The 17,344-nt window shown below is 41.3% G+C and overlaps 1 protein-coding gene across 1 annotated transcript; it reads left to right on the top strand.

Annotated features, from left to right (window-relative positions):
• The first annotated feature begins 2,034 nt into the window (after positions 1-2,034).
• Positions 2,035-15,040, top strand: SMPDL3A (sphingomyelin phosphodiesterase acid like 3A). The gene is made up of 8 exons (XM_075498660.1): positions 2,035-2,292; positions 3,804-4,017; positions 5,525-5,669; positions 8,685-8,781; positions 10,036-10,214; positions 11,403-11,583; positions 13,216-13,340; positions 14,514-15,040. Exons 1-8 carry the CDS (start codon positions 2,187-2,189, stop codon positions 14,823-14,825), a joined length of 1,359 nt encoding a protein of 452 aa, XP_075354775.1. The 5' UTR covers positions 2,035-2,186; the 3' UTR covers positions 14,826-15,040.
• The last annotated feature ends 2,304 nt before the right edge of the window (positions 15,041-17,344 follow it).

A 17,344-nucleotide genomic window follows, 5' to 3' on the forward strand; every position in this document is an offset into this window, starting at 1 on the left:
CAGAGCTGAGCTGTGGCTCTAGCTGGTCAGTGCTCAGGGGGTGTGTGGCTGCAGAGGGCGTGCAGGAGGGATGTCCTGCCCAACCTCCTGGGCCTTACACTGCACTGTGCCATCCTTCAGATCTGCTATGTGGTATCATGGAAGTGGCTTCTTGCTTCCCTGGATAGCTAGGATAACATGGGTAGCTCATCTCACCCATCTGATAAAAGTTCAGACACAACTATGGCACCTAACAAACATAAATACAAAATTTAATCGTTAGCTTTACTTTTTCATAAAGAAGCTGCCTGAAAGGAACATCTAAGTCTGTTTTCTCTTGTGGGGATCACTAAGAATCCTTCATTATGAACCATTATAAGTAGGTTTTATTTGGTTGATATTGATAATTTTTAAAATCGAGGAGCTAACTTTTTTCATCAGAGAAATGAAAAGTAGAACTTGTTCCAGGGGTATGGGGAGCTGCAGTCTCTGTTTTGGGCTGCTTCAGCTGCTATAGTGCAAGTTATGTTTAAACAGCATCTTCTGCCCTTCGGTTTTATTAGCTCATCTAATCCTCAGCTTCAGTGCCTGATAGAGCTTTCATCTGTCTCCCTTCCGTTACTGCCTGTTTGCCCGTGGGTGCATTCACCACATGACTGTCCTTCCCAGAAAGGTGGGAGCATCTGCTTTTCCTTCGTCACTGGGGAAAACAGACTTGGGTCCCCGGTACTGGCATTCATCTTCACGACAAGTGATTTGTGGGGTGATGAACTAAAAAAATAAGGTTTTTATTAAACATGAGGAGAGGAATGCAGAGGCAGAATGTTAAGGCTTGGTTTACAAATAAACCCTGAACGGTAAATATTTCACATTACAGTCACTTTTAAATAAAGGCTACTTTTCCCTACATACATATGTTCTGTAAGTCACATGAAACCATCATGAAACGTATTGGTGAAATCTTTTGCTATTCTAAAGATGAACAATATTAATGTCAAATTAAACAAGGGAGAGAAAAACAGAGAAGTGGTACCTGCAAAGTGCCTGTGGCACTGCTCAGAGGAGTGGAAAAGTGAGGAAAATACCGACACATGGGACTTCCAGCTGCTGGTAAAACAGCTTTGCAAAGCCCTGGAAAGCCGATCTGAACAGAACAGCACAGTGAGCAGCGGGCCGTCTGGGGGCAGCTAGGGATCCATAACATCGTTATTCTGGTCTGCTCCTAAAACTGACACCAAGTACTCTTCCTCACGGGAAACTACTCCGACTTCAGCAATAAACAGCAGCTCTGCTACCATAAAGCCTTAGCAATGGAGACTCGTATTTACAATACACCCCAGCATTTTCCTTAAGCTGTATTAAAGGTGTACTTGATGGCACATTTCATCAGCTTTTTTTTAATTTTAAAACGTGTTAAGTAACCAGGATCCATTTTTACATGTATACTGTGAGAAACCTTCGTTCCAAAAGATCCTTGAGACTCCTGGACGGCATCGGAGCGCAGCCTGCTCGGGGCAGGGGCAGGCTGTGCCCCAGGGCTGCGGGCACGGCACGGCCCGGCAGGGCCCGGCCCGGCAGGCAGCAGCGATGGCCGTCAGAGGCGTTTCACGCCCCAGCTCTGCCGGTCGGTAGCACCGGCGGGGCCACGGCTGATTCTGGGGGTAGGATTTTCAGTCACAGGTCCCAGCCGCTTCGGAGAACCGTAACCCCTTGCTGGTAGCCCAGGGCTCGAAGGGACAGGCCCGCCGGGCGCCACAGGCCACCGGCCGAGCGGGGAAGGGACTCCCGCCTTCCCGCTGCCCACCTCACCTGCCTTCGAGGCCGCCTCAAACCTGCCGGTGCCGTGAATTTAGCCCAGCCCGCGGCCAGGCTGGCTCCTCAGAGGTGCTCAGCGTCTCAGTGCTGACCCGGGGGTGGCACCTCCTGAAGGTCACCCCGACCCCCGGCACGGCCGGCTGAAGCGACAGCAGCCGTCCCCGCCGCCCCCCTCAGCCGCCGCCGCCCGACAGCGAGCGGGGGGCCCCAGCCAGGGGCGGCTTTTGGTCCCCGGTCGCGCGGGCGGGGCGCGGTGGCGGCTTCCGGCAGCCCCGGGGAGGCAGCGAAAGGCCGGGGCTTGCACAAGCTGACCCGGGCTCGCCCCTTTCCTCCGCGCCGGGGCGGTCACATGAGCAGCCGTCGGCGAGCAGGGCGCTCCCCGCACGGCCAACATGGAGCTGCGGGGGGGACGCGCCGCCCGCTTGGCCCTCGGCCTGGTGCTGCTCTGCTCCGCGCTGGAGGCGGCGCCGGCCGGGCCGCAGCCCCGCTCCGCTGTCGGTGAGTTCGCCGGGGGGCAGCGGCTGAGCGGGGCCGCCCCCGCGCAGGGTGACGGCGCGGAGGGGCCCGGCTGGGGCCGCCCGTGGAGGAGGGGGGAGGCGGGTGAGGGGCAGCCCGACCCCGGGTGGCAGCCGCGGCCCGCGGTGCCTCCCCGGCTGGGGGAGGCCCGGCCTGGGGGCGCCGCCCGCCCCTCCGTGCGGGCAGCGCGGGGGCCCGGGGTACGTGCTCCCCTCTTGCGCCTCCTTTCCCTCCCCTTCTCACTGTTGCCCGCACATAGACTGCTGCAGTGGTATTCCCTGTCCCAACTGGCTTCAACTTCACGTGACTTTTAGATAAGTAAACACATCGCTATTCAGGTGTGGGGGGGTTAAATGAGGTTTATGTTTAGTTAGCCAGGGTAGGCTGGCGCTCTGGACGGTGGCAGGTGAGGTGAGCCCTGCCCTGCCTTTGGCACTGTGTCCCGAGGTATGCACTGCAAACATTGAGTTTGGTTTCTGTGCTGTCAGCAAACACACACATGCTCTGCCTGGCATGATCTGCCGTACGGTAGCGTACGCAGGTGCGTGCTCCAAAATGGTTTCCACAGGATTTTTATTCCTTGTGACTCCTATGTGCCGCGGACCAAACACGCAGCGGTGTCCAGGCGTTTCTCTGTCTCCTGTTGGTAGGAGTCTCTGCTACAGAGTGAGCATGTGACCTTGGGAAAACTCAATTTATATCTGTCCCGGTTTTGCAACCACTGCCCCAGATACACATGTGCCTTTCCCAAGTGCTTTGAAACTGACAGAAAGAAATTACTCTTGTTTTACATGAAACTTGAAGGCTGGTAGTCTAATACAAGCTTAATTCATCTTGGTCACCATATTCCTGTACTTCTCAGCTCCTTTTTCCATGCAGTGCTAAGTAGCAGTGGCTGAGAATGTGTCAGCCTGGAAAGTAGGTGAGTAGGTAAGGCTGACACACCTTTCTCTGGTGAGAAGCCCAGTGTCTCTGCTGCTTCAGCTCCTGGGGAGAGGAAGAGCTTTGAAATTTTTTCACACATGCTGTTTTCTTGCCTTTCTTTCTAGACCATGATCTTTTATAGTAGCTTCCAGTCAGGGAAGGTCTGGAAAAATAATTAAAATGCAACTCCCTCTCTTTTCAGGTGGTGGAGTGGAGAAGTCCTATCACCTCCTCTACTCTCCAGTTTCCAGATTGCTATTAATGAAAAGGAGCTGATTTTCCAGTCCCTACCAAACTCAATTTTTTTTCTGCTGAATAGCTTAAACCTATGCCTCTGCTTCTGTTTTCAGTTTTTCTAAGCAGAGTACATAAAGGACTCTTGTCAGGAATGCAGAACTCACCCACACTTATCAGACAGGCTAATCAACAATTTCCTAAATGTATTCTCCTTTTCAAAACTTGAAAGAGGAATAGCAGTAGACAAACTGGAGCAAACTTTGCATTACCCATGTGTATCCAGTTCAACTGCAAATAATGCATTTTCTTTAATCTTTGTTTTCTGAAAACAGGGCAGTTCTGGCATGTATCTGATCTACATTTAGATCCAAGTTACCACATTACCACTGATCGCAGCAAAGTTTGTTCTTCTTCCAAAGGAGCCAATGCCTCCGACCCAGGCCCTTTTGGAGACTTTTTGTGTGATTCTCCATATCAACTTATTTTGTCAGCATTTGCATTCATGAAGGATTCGAAACAGCAGGTTTCATTCATGATTTGGACGGGGTAAGTGTTCAAGTCACTCTGCAGTTAAAGCTTTTAACAGCTGGATAACTATATAGTGCAGTAATTCACAAGTTTATATTTGCACCAACAGATCTGAGTTTAGTATCTCAGAAATGCTACTTTTAAATAGACCCCTTAGTTGTCCAAATGGCTAGTAAGTGGGAGACTGAGTGAGAATATAAGGGCTCAGGAACAGATTTTGATCTCTGTAATAATTTCTGGATGTTGTTGGACTGTTCATTGGGACATTTACCACATGACTGTATTAGTGTAAGTTCATAGAAATAGTGCAGGGAGGGTGGGAAGTGAAAATATAAAGAAGAAAGATCAGAGGAATAACTGACTGGAATGAATTGCTATGGGAGGTATTGGATTTTTTAGGTCTTAAGGTCATTAAATCTAAAGTGCATCCCTTTTTAGAAGATAGCTTTTACCTGTATTTCATTTGGTTCTGTAAGAGGTAACTAGAATCAAACAATATTATAACTTACATATTTTTTTTTTTTTTACTGCATAAAGTTACCATTCAGGTTTGGTGCCTGTATGAATTCTAGATGAGGGACTAGCGGAGGCAGGATAACAGTGTTGTAGATGCTGCCTCCCTCTTCTTTACTATCACTCATAGCTGCATGTGCTTCTAAAGGAAGTGTGGTTTCACAGTCCCTCGTTGCAGTAATTTGGATGTGTGCAGTCCCCTGTTGAGTAGAACGTTTACCTTTTCTGTGCCGATCTTCGTTATTAGAAAATGGGCATAATAATTCTCTCACACAGGTGTTATCTGTGAGGCTTTGTGTGCCTTAGCAGTGGCACTGGAGAAAGAAGTGTGAAAGGGAGGCATATGAGTAGCTCCATAGTACCACGCCCTGTTACTTTCTATGTATTCGTAAAAGATAGCATTAATTTACCCTTCTGCCATAGCAAAATTCTCCATTCTACCATCACATAATTTTTATGGTATACATCAATGGATAATTTATCAAAGAGATTAGTATATTTGAGTGTTTGTGAGAACTAGTTTGTTTATCAATGACAGGGTCTTTTTTGCTGGGAAGGTTATATATGTTATGTCACTTAGTTTTGCTGGGGGAAGGGTGTTAAGAAATACGAATATGTAAAGACAAGTGATCAATTTATTTCACTTACCTTACTGTACTTCACTTTCATCAGGATGTTGTTAAAAGGGGAAGAATAAACTTATAAGGTTGTGCAGATGACAGAAGATACATAACCCAAACTGCACAGTAGCTCAAAATGATGGAGTTGAATTAATTTAATTTCAAAGAAATCTTAGTTATGATAAATGTGAATCATAGGATAAACATTAGTCTACTTGTTTGTTTTTAAAAAAAAAAAAGCCTTTGCAGAGAGCCTTTCAGGCAATTCTATGATTTTAATAAAGGAGTCTATAGTAGTATTACATGCTAGAATGTAGATGTGTTTGCAGAATTTTTTGCCTTTCCTTATGTTGCTAATAAACCTTTGTTAATAAAGCCTTTTGCTTTTTCAGAGATAGCCCTCCTCATGTTCCTGTAAAAGAACTCTCCACAAAGTTGGTCATTAGCATCATTGGCAATATGAGTTCTACAATTCATCATTTCTTTCCAGATCTTCAGGTTTTCCCGGCCTTGGGCAATCACGACTACTGGCCACAGGTAAAACAAGTTAGAAATTTGTTTATGAATCATATTGAGTGTGTTCCTAACCCTCAGAAAGCAGGCGTGAAAGAGTTAAATTTGTGTAACTGTTGTTCTGGAAACAGTATTCAACAATTCTCCAATTAGCATTTAAAATTATAAATAGTTCCAATCAAGAACAGAAAGTACATCTCTCTCTCTGTGTTAAGTTACCCAAGCAAACATTGATGCCAGGTAAAATCTGTACATTGCCTGAGGTCATGCAAATTTACTGCTAATCCTTCCTCATGGCTTAGAACCACCAGGTCTCATCATAGTTAATACACGCTTATTTTTTTCTTGCTGTGTAAGTCATGCGTGTGTGTACAATAACTTAATCTAACAGAAATTATATCCTTAGTGGATCTGTGAGCCCGTGGTAAGATTCAAGACCTACTGAAAGGCCTACTGGAAATCTGTCTGCTGACATCACTGGATTTTTTTAATCAGACTAATGGCAGAATTTTTATAATGTTCCCATGGTTTTGCCACTATTATTAAATTTACATCTTTTTTTCTTTCCTTACTGGACACTTAGAAATATTCACATTGATGGTTTACTGGGTATGTGTGCCATTGCAGCTGAGGACAGTGCTTTTTTACTTTGTGTTCTGCGAATATTGTTCTTGGCATAGCTCAAAAGTAAACAGTTGCTTCACGTGTCCTTTAAAGCATATTGCAGGTTGATCTGGCAGCACACGGGACTGAGAAGCAAATTCTGTCATTGGATCTGAGGGCATTGGAAGGGATGTGGAGCAGGTCAACTAAAATATTTTGTTTGAAATGCCTAGTGGGAATTCAGTAACACCCCTCCTACCCCCAAAGACTTTTATTCCAGCTTTCTGTGTTATTCGTTAGGCCTATCAGGGTATATCTTGGTGTAGTAGGTGATTGTGTCATTGCCTGTATCATTGCTGGAGTTAGTGATTCCCAAATCAGGGAGTAACAGAGGTGCTCAGAGAGGAGAAAGGGAAATGTGGGAGACAAAATAAGAGCTAAACATACCTTGGAAATGTGCGTGCACAAACCAAGCTGGGACTTCAGTGTCTTGTGTTCTTACTCTGGTAGTATAGCTTCAGCTTGACACATGCACTGACAGGGGGCCAAGTTCTTTCACCAGAAACCACTGGTAAAGTATTTTGATAAGTAGCACCTTAACTGAAGTCTCACTCAGTGTTTTGTTTTCATTTTGTTTTGTTTTTTAAAAAGTCTTAACAGAGAATAGTTGTCATTCAGCAGTCTCCTTTGATATAGAAGAAAAAAACTGTATACAATAACCTCGTAGACAAAGAATGTAGTGACTTTTCCAACAAATACAAGTTTTGTCTGTGAAATTAAATCTGAAGATAGAAAAAAGATGGTCAGGAGGGGCAGATGGGCAGCAAATAGTATTTTGAAGCAGGCTGCTGATTGAAATAACTGTTGTAGTTCTCTCTGCACAAAACCACAGAGGTTTGTTTCTGTGATACTTTGCTTTGAAATGGCAGGCTTCACGAATGCGCAGAACTGACATACTTTTCTGTTCCTGTTTGAAAAAGGCCATTGGATCAGAAGTTTGCCACTATGGGGTCATTTCTGGTTGTTGGATTTTTTTTTTTTTTGCTGTTGATGACATTTCTGTTTTTCATATGGACATGCTTGGCAAATGTCCCGTAGACTGGAAGTGATGTGCCACAAGCCACACACCGTAGGCTGTTCCAGAGGAAGTGTGAAAGCTGTGCACTCACCGTGCACCAAATAATTTTATTGCTCTCTACTGTGTTCTGACCTGTCCGTCTTAACAATTTAACGGTCTTGGGTGATTTTTCTTGCAGAACCTATTAAAAATACTACTCAGGTTAATCAAGCATTGGGGTACCTTTCAGATCGTATATTGTGACCTCGGTCTTTCTGCATAGTCTTATTTGTTTCACATACCTGCCCCTGCTTAAATCAAATTCCCAAACTGCTGTCTAATCCACAAGTTCACAGAGCACTGACTTGCCTGGGTCAAAACCACCTTCAGTCCATAACATGGCCTCTTATCTGAGGTCAGGTTTTTCTATGTCTGTTAGCGACTGTTAGCTCTGGCTGAACTGGTGTGGCTCAAAGCTTTCTTAATAACTGGTATCTGTGCACTGCAAGCAACAAATGTCTGAACCGATTTCTGATTGCGCTACTCCTAGACAGAGGCTTAGGGCCTAAGCCTCTAATAACGTAGGTTTAGTTTCAAAGATCTTAGGTCACATTTTATGTTTAAGAAAACACGCACTGTAATACTGTTCCTATTTTTCAACCTCTGTTTTTTTCTTCTAGCACCAAGAATCCAAGCAGATATTTTAGGAAAGGCAAGGACAGGCTGGGATCTTCCTGTCAGGGTTAGATGAGAGCATGGCTCTTATCAGGCTGTGGTGCTTGGGCATTGCTTGGCTTAGACTGAAGAGTGCTACAGTCCTAATTAGAGCCAGTGGGAGAAAATATTGACAAAACTTCTCTTTTACGTTTTAAATGCTTTGTTACTAGAACTACAGGATATCATGGAAATATTTGTGAATTTCACCAGTATGTTTCTGAGGGCCATAGTGGAGTTTTGGGGAGCTGCTATGAATCCCAAGTTGCTTGAAAAATTCACCTTCTATAAAAGAACCTTATCTTCGAGTTTTTCCTCCAAGAGACTTTATCTTTAGACTTTGAATCTTCACTTTATATATTTATTAATTTTGCAGAATGTATGGTTTTCTACTCTGCTGTGCTCCTAAGGCTTGAAATATTTCTGGCATTAGTTTTATCAATGCATTAACAAGGCCATGCAGTCAGTTCTGATTGAGTTCAGGCATTTGTTCCTGATCAGCAATACTGGATGTTCAGAAGGTTTTTTTTTCCTTTCTTGAGTTCTTCCTGGTGATGACTGGATACACTTAACGTGCTATGCGGGAGGTCAGGTGGGATAATTTAATGATTTTTTTTGTCTGTGTGTCTGAATGCAAAGACTTAGGCAGTTCTGCTCTCTCACAGGATCAGCTTCCCGTAACTACCAGTGAAGTTTACAATGCTGTAGCAGATTTCTGGAAGCCTTGGCTAACTGATGAAGCTATCAATACCTTTAGAAAAGGTAAAATATGCCAGTAATGCATCGTAAAGCTAGGGCTTAGAGAACTAATGTTTCTATAGATTTGTCCTGTTTGTTTAGCTAAGTCTCATAGGATGAATCGGCATAATGGATTATCTTTAATGCTTCTCCTGGAAGAAGTTACTTGTCTTTTTGAATAGCAATGCTTATCTTCAAGGTACATTTATTCTCTTCTGATGCAATAATTATTGCTTCTTTTAACATGTACAGTATTACTGGCTTTGTACCAATGCATGTGAAATATCTTATTGCTTTCAAGACCTCATAATACTTATTAGATAAAGGCATATGATGCACAAGAAGACTTAAATTTGCTTGTAAAAAAAATTGATGGAATGTTGTTTCTGTTTTGATATTATATGTATTTCAGAGCATACTGAATAGGCACATACTTGTTCAGGTTATTATAGCACATAGTCTTGGTGATTATACTGTTAACTGCATTATATTTGTGTCTGACTTACTAAACTGGGAGAACGTTGATATCCTAATTATGATTTTTCTTTTAGCAAAAGACTGAAAAGTTCAACCCAATTTCCAATCCATTCAAACATTAGGGATTTGGAAGTTTAATTCATGTTTTTGTGTCCTGAATGAGAAGAAACTGTGAGTAAGAGTGGAAGTAGAAACTCTAATAGGAAGAATAAAACTCAAAGGGGCAGACCTTAAATTAAGGTATATTGTTATAGCTGTTGCCATGGCTCCACTAAAGTCCATGAATTATGAAATTGCACCCATTGAAGAAGCTGTGTATGCCAGGGAGAGTTTTAGGAGTTTGGATTGAAGAATGTGATCTTTACTTTTCATCATATTCCAGTCTGAAGTTAAATGACTTTCAAAGTACAAGGCTACTGAACAGTTCTTCCTGGAGGAACCTCTATGTTTGCACTATTTCAAGAAATGTGGACTTTTTAACAATTACTGCATCTCTCAGTGTGGAAGAAATGTTACAGGGCACTTCTTGTGTGTCAGCTGGGTAATTGCATCTGAAGACTGTCAAACACAAAGGCAATTACAGGCAAGAATGCATTAAAAAATCACTGTCAACTTGTCCTACAAAAATGTTGCTAAAACCAGATTCTTAAGAGGTTCTGTTGTGGTAAGGTGATGCATGGCTTGAATAAACATTCTATTAGAAAGAGTAAGGTGGGGTATTTTGTCAGTGCTGTACTTTCATTCTAAAGTTGTGCTTTGAAGCCTTCCATTTTTCAGATGATGTTGGTCTTATTTTCACAGGTGGCTTCTACACACAGCTGTTTGAATCCAGTGATAGCTCTCAACCACTCAGGATAATCAGTCTGAACACAAATTTATATTACAGCCCCAACAGTGTAACTGTGAATATCACTGACCCAGCCAACCAGTTTGCTTGGCTGGAGGGAATACTAGAAACCTCTTCACAAAAAAAGGAAAAGGTAGGGGCTGTGAACAGAACTCATTGGCGTTATTTGTTTAAACTTTGAAAAGAAAAAAAAAAAGTAGTAAGAAGTAGAGACAATGAAAATATAAACATGATTCTAGAAGAATATTAATGCTGCCAAAGATACTGCAAAATCAAAATTTCATTTTTTAATAATTCTTCCTTGAATATGCATATTATACTACAACAATTAATAAAATAGTTGAATGCAGTTTCTCAAATTATACAGTAAAATACCTTTTCTTTCCTATTATGTAAAATACTGTAGAAGCCAGGATGAGAATACTTAATAGCATTTCCACTTTTGTTTCTCTTTTTACTCATAGCCTTTAATTTTAAAATGTGCATCCTTGGCCTGAGACAAAAGCTAGCATATTTCATTTACATTTTTATGTAATTACAAGTATCAAAAATAGACATTAGAAAGGAGGTTGTCAATCACAAAACTTAGCCAAGCTGCAGCAATTGCTCTGATTTGAGTGTTATAATAAATTGTCTTAAAATACTCAGGTTTTGAAGTGAGGTTATAAATTGTTGGCTCATGTTTGATTGATTGGTGTGGGGATTGGATCATAATCTGACCACAAAAAATGTTTAATTTGAAACATGTTTATATTTTGCTATGGTGTTGTAATTTTAAAAATATGGTATTACAATCAGGAGAAAGGAGAGATTTCCCTTCCTCATAAAACCTTGCAGCATATTAATGGGTGTGTGCAGTTGGAACCAAGTCTCGACCTCAGACAGAGGGGTTTGAACCAGTTCTTGCATGTTTCTGGTGACTCTCTGACCATGCAGGCGCTCTAATATTCTAACATAAGTTTTTCTTACTATCCCCTTGAGATGCCAAATCGTAAGTCTTGCCCTAGTAACTTATTTTTTCATTAGAAAGAATTGATCAAATTTTCCTGTAGCGTAAAATCATGCATAGATTTATTGGAACTTTTTCCCAAGAACATAGTGACTTCACTAAAAAAAAACCTATTTATTTTTTCTCATTATGAATTTAAACATTCTTACTGTTTGTATTTTGTATAACAAAACTGTTGTGATTTATAGCTTTCAGAATGCCATTTCTAAGATAGAAATGGTTACCACAATTTCATAATAATGCTAAGTTACAGCTAAAAGTATAAGTTTCAAATGAAGGTGCTAATTGTGCTTCCTGTATCTAATTCCTTAGGTCTATATAATAGGACATGTACCAATAGGATACTTGCCCTATGCAAGGAATACTACAGCTATCAGGGAGTATTACAATGAGAGACTGGTAAAGATTTTTCGCAAATACAGTAGTGTTATTGCGGGGCAGTTTTTTGGACATACACATAGAGATAGTATCATGGTCCTCCTGGATGAAGAAGGTAATGATGCTTGTTGAATCCTTCATCTTTTTCTTCTTGATTAAAAGCAAATTAATACTTTCTTGCATGTTCTTACTAGTCAGCCTCTGTCATAAATAATTGAAAAAGGAAATTGGGAAATACTGCTATTTATATACAGGAGTTCAAGCCTCACGCACTCCCAGTTTTTTTCCAAAGAGAACCTTGCAAGGCAGACTGTCTTTTCCTGTTGAAGTCAGAAGAGACTCCCCAAGCTTCCTATTTTTTTTAATGAATGCTTATGGCTAGGCAAGAATTTCTAGTCTTTCCTCTCCGCTCTCTCAGTGACACAGGCAAATTATACTAGCCAGTTGCTATTGTGTAATGTGTCAAAGGGAATGTTCTCAGGCCAACTAGACATGCTCTATGTTCTTGTGTTTCCTGCATCATTACTGTGCCTCTCTGCTGAGTTCCCTGCTGCTTCAAAGTTAATTAAGATAAGGCTAAGCAGGAGGCAGGGGAAGAAAGTCTCTGCCTGTTGCATCTCTTAGATCAGCTAATTTCCCTTCAAAAAAAGCACCCAGGTTTGAAATTTTTGTTTATTGCTTTGAAATCCCATAAGCATGGGCATGGCCGTATGGAGCACTCTGCCATCTGTAACGGAAGATCTTTAACAAGTAACTTGTTAAATATTTGTGTCTGTACCGTAGAACAGTGAGAAGTCCATTACTTTGGTTGTATGTAAAATACCCAGATACTAAAACTGCTTCCAAATTATTTTAATAATTTTGCATCTTTTGACAAAATGTAAACAATGAAATTGCATGTAGCTAAATACAGTTCATGTTTATCTGTACAGTTTTGGTTGTCTTCTATTCATGCCATTTTCCTCTTGCCAAAATTCCAGAGAATTCAAGATAAATGTAATATTGTAGTCAACATCAGTGTAGTCAGATACAGAGCTCAGTTTTATTTTCTTCAGAAGAATCTACTGATTTCCAAGCTTTCAAAGCTTCTGCTCATATGTGGAGACGACCATGTGATTTCATTGCTGTGATGTTGTCAGGAAAAGGAATAGTTAGGGCGTCTTTTTTCTTCCACAGAGAACCTCTCAATATACTTCAGCTGCATATTCTGTCTCATTAAAACCCGCGTACATCCTCATGTTTCACTTGCTGTAAAGGTTGGTGTTCACCTATCTGGCACTGGGCTAGTCTAGATGAGTGAAGTCAGGGTCAGGTGATGATACCCTGGTGTTTCTAATAACATCATAAATACATAAAGCAAAAAATACATCAAGCAACATCTAAAATATAGCATGGAGACAGCAACTGCAAGTTTTTAATATTTTTTTCACTAGAAATATGCAAAATACAGAGACCTTAGATATAGGCGAGACCATTTTGCACAGGTAGTTGAACTGGTAGGAAGCCTCTAGTATAGACAAACTTAACTGGTACACACTGGTGTGTAGTGTGGTATTTTACACAGATTTTGGTCTGTCCAGTGGAAGTATAGGAGTTCACAGTGATATAGCTAATCCAGGGGGAAAAAATGCTGATATACCTAAGCCAGTCACTCTGGTTCTTGCTGTGTTGGTTCTCTACAAAAACATTTGTTTGAGAAAGAAATGATTGAAAGGAAACTGTTTCCTCACCTTTCCTCTTCCTGCAGAAAAGCCAGTAAATTCCTTGTTTGTGGCACCTGCTGTAACCCCAGTGAAGAATGTATGGCAAATGGAGTCCAATAACCCTGGTGTCAGATTGTATCAATATGATCGTCTTGATTATAGCTTGCTGGTGAGTAAAGATTTTAAAGCATTGTTTAAGACTTCAAGTATAGTGTCATTAAAAATTACAGCGAGATGTCAGCCTTTGTAGTATTATGGCTATTGGTGGAACTTCAGTGCTTACTCTTATTTCTTCCTGTGCAAAGGAAAGGAAAGGTGAAAGGGAACTTGGTCAGTCTTTCTGTGCTTACAGGACTACCCAGTACTTCCTGTTCTCTATGGAATATTCTTACAACGTAGAATCAAAGACAGTCAGAAATTTTCTGGGCAGAATCCTAAAACTATTTGCAGGGAGCTCTGCAATGGTGAAAAAGGTTCACCTAAATCCTGGGCTTGTTTACATACCAGTGTTGTTCCCTGGTAATTGCCTGAGCTTTGGGACGCAGTCCATGAAATGCTTCTAAAGGGTGTAGAAGAGCAGAGGAAGAGAAGCACTTTTAACCATGTGATGTCTTTCATAATCATGCACCTTCCTATATAGTTTATAGTTTTTATAGGAAATTATAGATAAAGTTACAAGGAAAAAAGCAGAATCCTTCTATTCTGTAGTCTCATGTGATTTTTGGAGATAAAGTGAATCCTGTATGATTATTTTGGCTCTGAATGACTCAGATATTCTCTCTGTAATTCAGGGTAAAATCTTGACCTCACTGAGTTCAGTGACAATGCATCCTGCAGCTTGACTGGGACTGCGGTTTCTCTCTGGAGACCTAGGCTAATACAGGCTGCACCTTTCTTGTGCAGATTTCACTCCTGCATCTCAGTCTCTCCCTTTCCCTTAAATTCTCCCTGGGCCATTCATTTTCTGTCCATTCTGCCCCTCAAGCAGTGCCCGCAGAAAAGAAGCTTCTGGTTCTCACCCTTTTGCCCCGTTCCTAAAGCAGACATGAGGATAGTGGAGTTTGGTTTACAGTTCGGACAGGAAAGACCTCTAACAGTGCCACTGCTGCCTTTTGTGGCTCCTTTTTCTTCTTCTCCCCATCCCCCCACCATTACCGCATGGCAAGTACTAGCGTTGGGTGTAAGCCCAGCTCTTGGGGTGGGACGTGACCTTCTATTCAGTTGTGAATAATGAGGAGTGACAGCTTCCTAATCAATATATCACTCTAGAGACTTAATGAAGCAGGGAAGAAAGCAATACAGGCATGTCTATTTTTTCTTTCTTTTTTTTTTTTAATTGTAGGATCTTTGGCAGTTTTATTTGGACCTCAGAGATGCCAACAAGAAAAACGAATCAAACTGGAAATTAGAATACATCCTGACTAAAGCTTACGGCATTGAAGACTTGAAGCCAGAAAGCCTATATGAAATGGCCAAGCAGTTGTCTGTGCCACACAGCACACTGTTTGAGCAGTATTACAATAACTTCATTGTGAGTTATGACAAAACCATTGTCTGTGAAGAGGGGTGCAAGACGTGCCAAATATGTGCAATGCAATATTTGGATTACTCCTCATACACAGATTGTATCAATCGGGAAGCAACGTGGAGATGAAGTCTCCGTGCAATTTATGCTGATATTGACTTTAGCCTGTGATTTAAAGAACCTGCTCATCTTTTTGCTCAAGCACTGACATGCTGACAGGGAGCCTGTGGGACTTCCCTGAATTTCAGGGGAGCAATAAGTCTCCCTAGATCTTTCTTCTTGTAAACATATTTTCCTTCCACATCTAAATAAAAGTTTATTGCCTATGTAATAGTGGGCAGATACTTTGCTGTTGTTTCAAGTGTCCTGTGCCCTCAGTAACAGGCATCCCAGTATGCGGGAATAGAAGTTACTCAGTTCTTTGGATATCCAAGTCTCTTTTCTCAGGGTATGTAAACGTAGGCAATGCCATTTCAGGCATGGGATTTGTATGGGGGCAGGTTTCAACCATCTGCTGTCACAATTTGCAAACTGAAATCTGCAAAACCCACGTTTGCTGAGCCTGGAGTGCAGTTATGTTGTTGATGCGATGCCAGTATTGGGTATCTCCCTGTGCCAAGTTTCCTTTTCTTTCTTAACTCCTTAAACCCACCTCTGTGGGTTTAATGACAGCGTGAAAGTGACTTAATGGATCACAAACCTCCACCCTTGTAAATACGTAATGTATTTTTTCAGAATGTGTGTGTTTGCCCATCACAAAGTGCTTTTTTCTTATGATAGAGCTATGTACATTGGTACTGCTATCAAGGAGTCTCCTGGTATGAGATTTTGCAGCAGACCATAAATCAGGTTTAAATTGATCAACATCACTAATTAGACATAGCATATACATTCTCTGTGCAGCACAGGTAAGCATGCACTTGTCATGGTGTTTCTCAGATTTCTTTTTTCACAGAGCAGTCTAATACTTAATGTGAAGATTATCACATGTATGAATTTACAATTGCACAGACCACTTCTTCCTCTTCTTGTGATTAAATGTGTGCACAAGATGATAATATTAAGAAGGCTGTTTATCTAGTGTGTATAACCAAGAAGGACCTTTACCCATTTTTCTGTCACATCAAGAGCTATACTTTTGGAACCTTTGGTCAATGTAGTACCATACAGACCCTTCTTTAGATAATATTATTCCAGAGTAACTGGAGCTTTAGAAGTGGTTATGAGAAAATCCAATTGCTAACTGTTTATTTTCATGAGACTAAAGCTTTTACTGCAGCTGTTGAGGAATTTTCTGGTTTTGTTTCCACCCAAGCTTGAAATACTTAGCAGAATATTTCTGGACAAATTTTCTAAGTATGTAGTATTCACAACTGTAGACGTAGATACCTCAGATTTGTCATGCATCAGTCATCCATAGAGGAAATGGTTGGTTTGCTAAATTTGCATTCAGAAACAAATCCTCCAGTGGCACTAATGTTTAGAAATGCCATTAATAATGCATAGTAGACAGTCCTGTATTTTAAATTATGTGCTTGGAGAGGGTATGGTGGGCATGTAAACTCTTTAGAGCTATCTGCTTTGGCTAATCTTGAATGTATCTGGATATGTAAATAACCTGAGTTAACGTGGGTTCTGTGCAGACTGTGACTGTGAGGAAGTATGAGAAAGTTTCTGTGCTGAAAGCTGATGATTCCCTCTGTGTTGGATATGTTTCTTGATTCAGTTTCTCATGAGTTTGTTCATTAAAAAATGCCTATGTTACCAGTATGTGTTCTCCAAGGGCAAGCAAACAAAGTTGTGGGCGGATAGCAGAAGGGCAATTGCAGCTGATAGGATAGCTGAGCTTCCTCCAGTTTGCCAGATGGGTTTTGTTCAGTTCAGTCTTGTGCTTTGAACAACTGTCTCTTTTCTCATACTGGTTTGCTTCCATAACTTCTGTGACTTCTGTTTAAGCTTAATACCTGCAAGACATCCTGGAAACACTATAAAAATAATCTAGTTGTTTTCTTCCATTAAGGACTTCTTTATCGCTGAACTTTAGGGAGAGCTGAACCACATAGCAGATTAGTAGCTACAGAACCCTAGGAAGAGTGGTATGCTGCTGATGGGTTGTTGGGCTTCTTGCTTCCTAGATTTCTTTTTTTTTTTTTAATATGTGTCGGTAGATGTTGTTTAGTGAGCATGAACAAATAAATGTCTACCAATGTCTAAATAGCAAGCTATGATCCAGACATACTTTTTTTTTAAATCTGGACTTCAGTTGAAGCCAAGAATTGGATGGCATCAGCCAAGGAGGTTGTTTTTGTTTCAGCCAGAGGAATATATCTTCCAGGGTTACACTTAGCCAGGGTATATCCTCCAAGATACACCGTGTTATGCAGGCTAGCATTCTCTGCTTCTCCTGTATGTAACTGTACTCATGCAAGTGCATGCATAACTGGCCAAGAAAGATCCAGGAGTATGTTTGACTGCATCATCTTGTAACTCCGACATAAACCAAGGAGAGATCTTCTAAGAATGTTACACTGTAAAAAAATTGAGATGAAACACATGAACAGCTTAGATGGTACCTGAGTCTAAGGGGAAATAGGGGGCAACCATTATATTTTTGTTTCAGGTTCCTACTTTATTCCTTCATGGATCTA

Source organism: Mycteria americana, chromosome 3 (genome assembly GCF_035582795.1).
Source record: "Mycteria americana isolate JAX WOST 10 ecotype Jacksonville Zoo and Gardens chromosome 3, USCA_MyAme_1.0, whole genome shotgun sequence".
NCBI lineage: Eukaryota > Metazoa > Chordata > Aves > Ciconiiformes > Ciconiidae > Mycteria > Mycteria americana.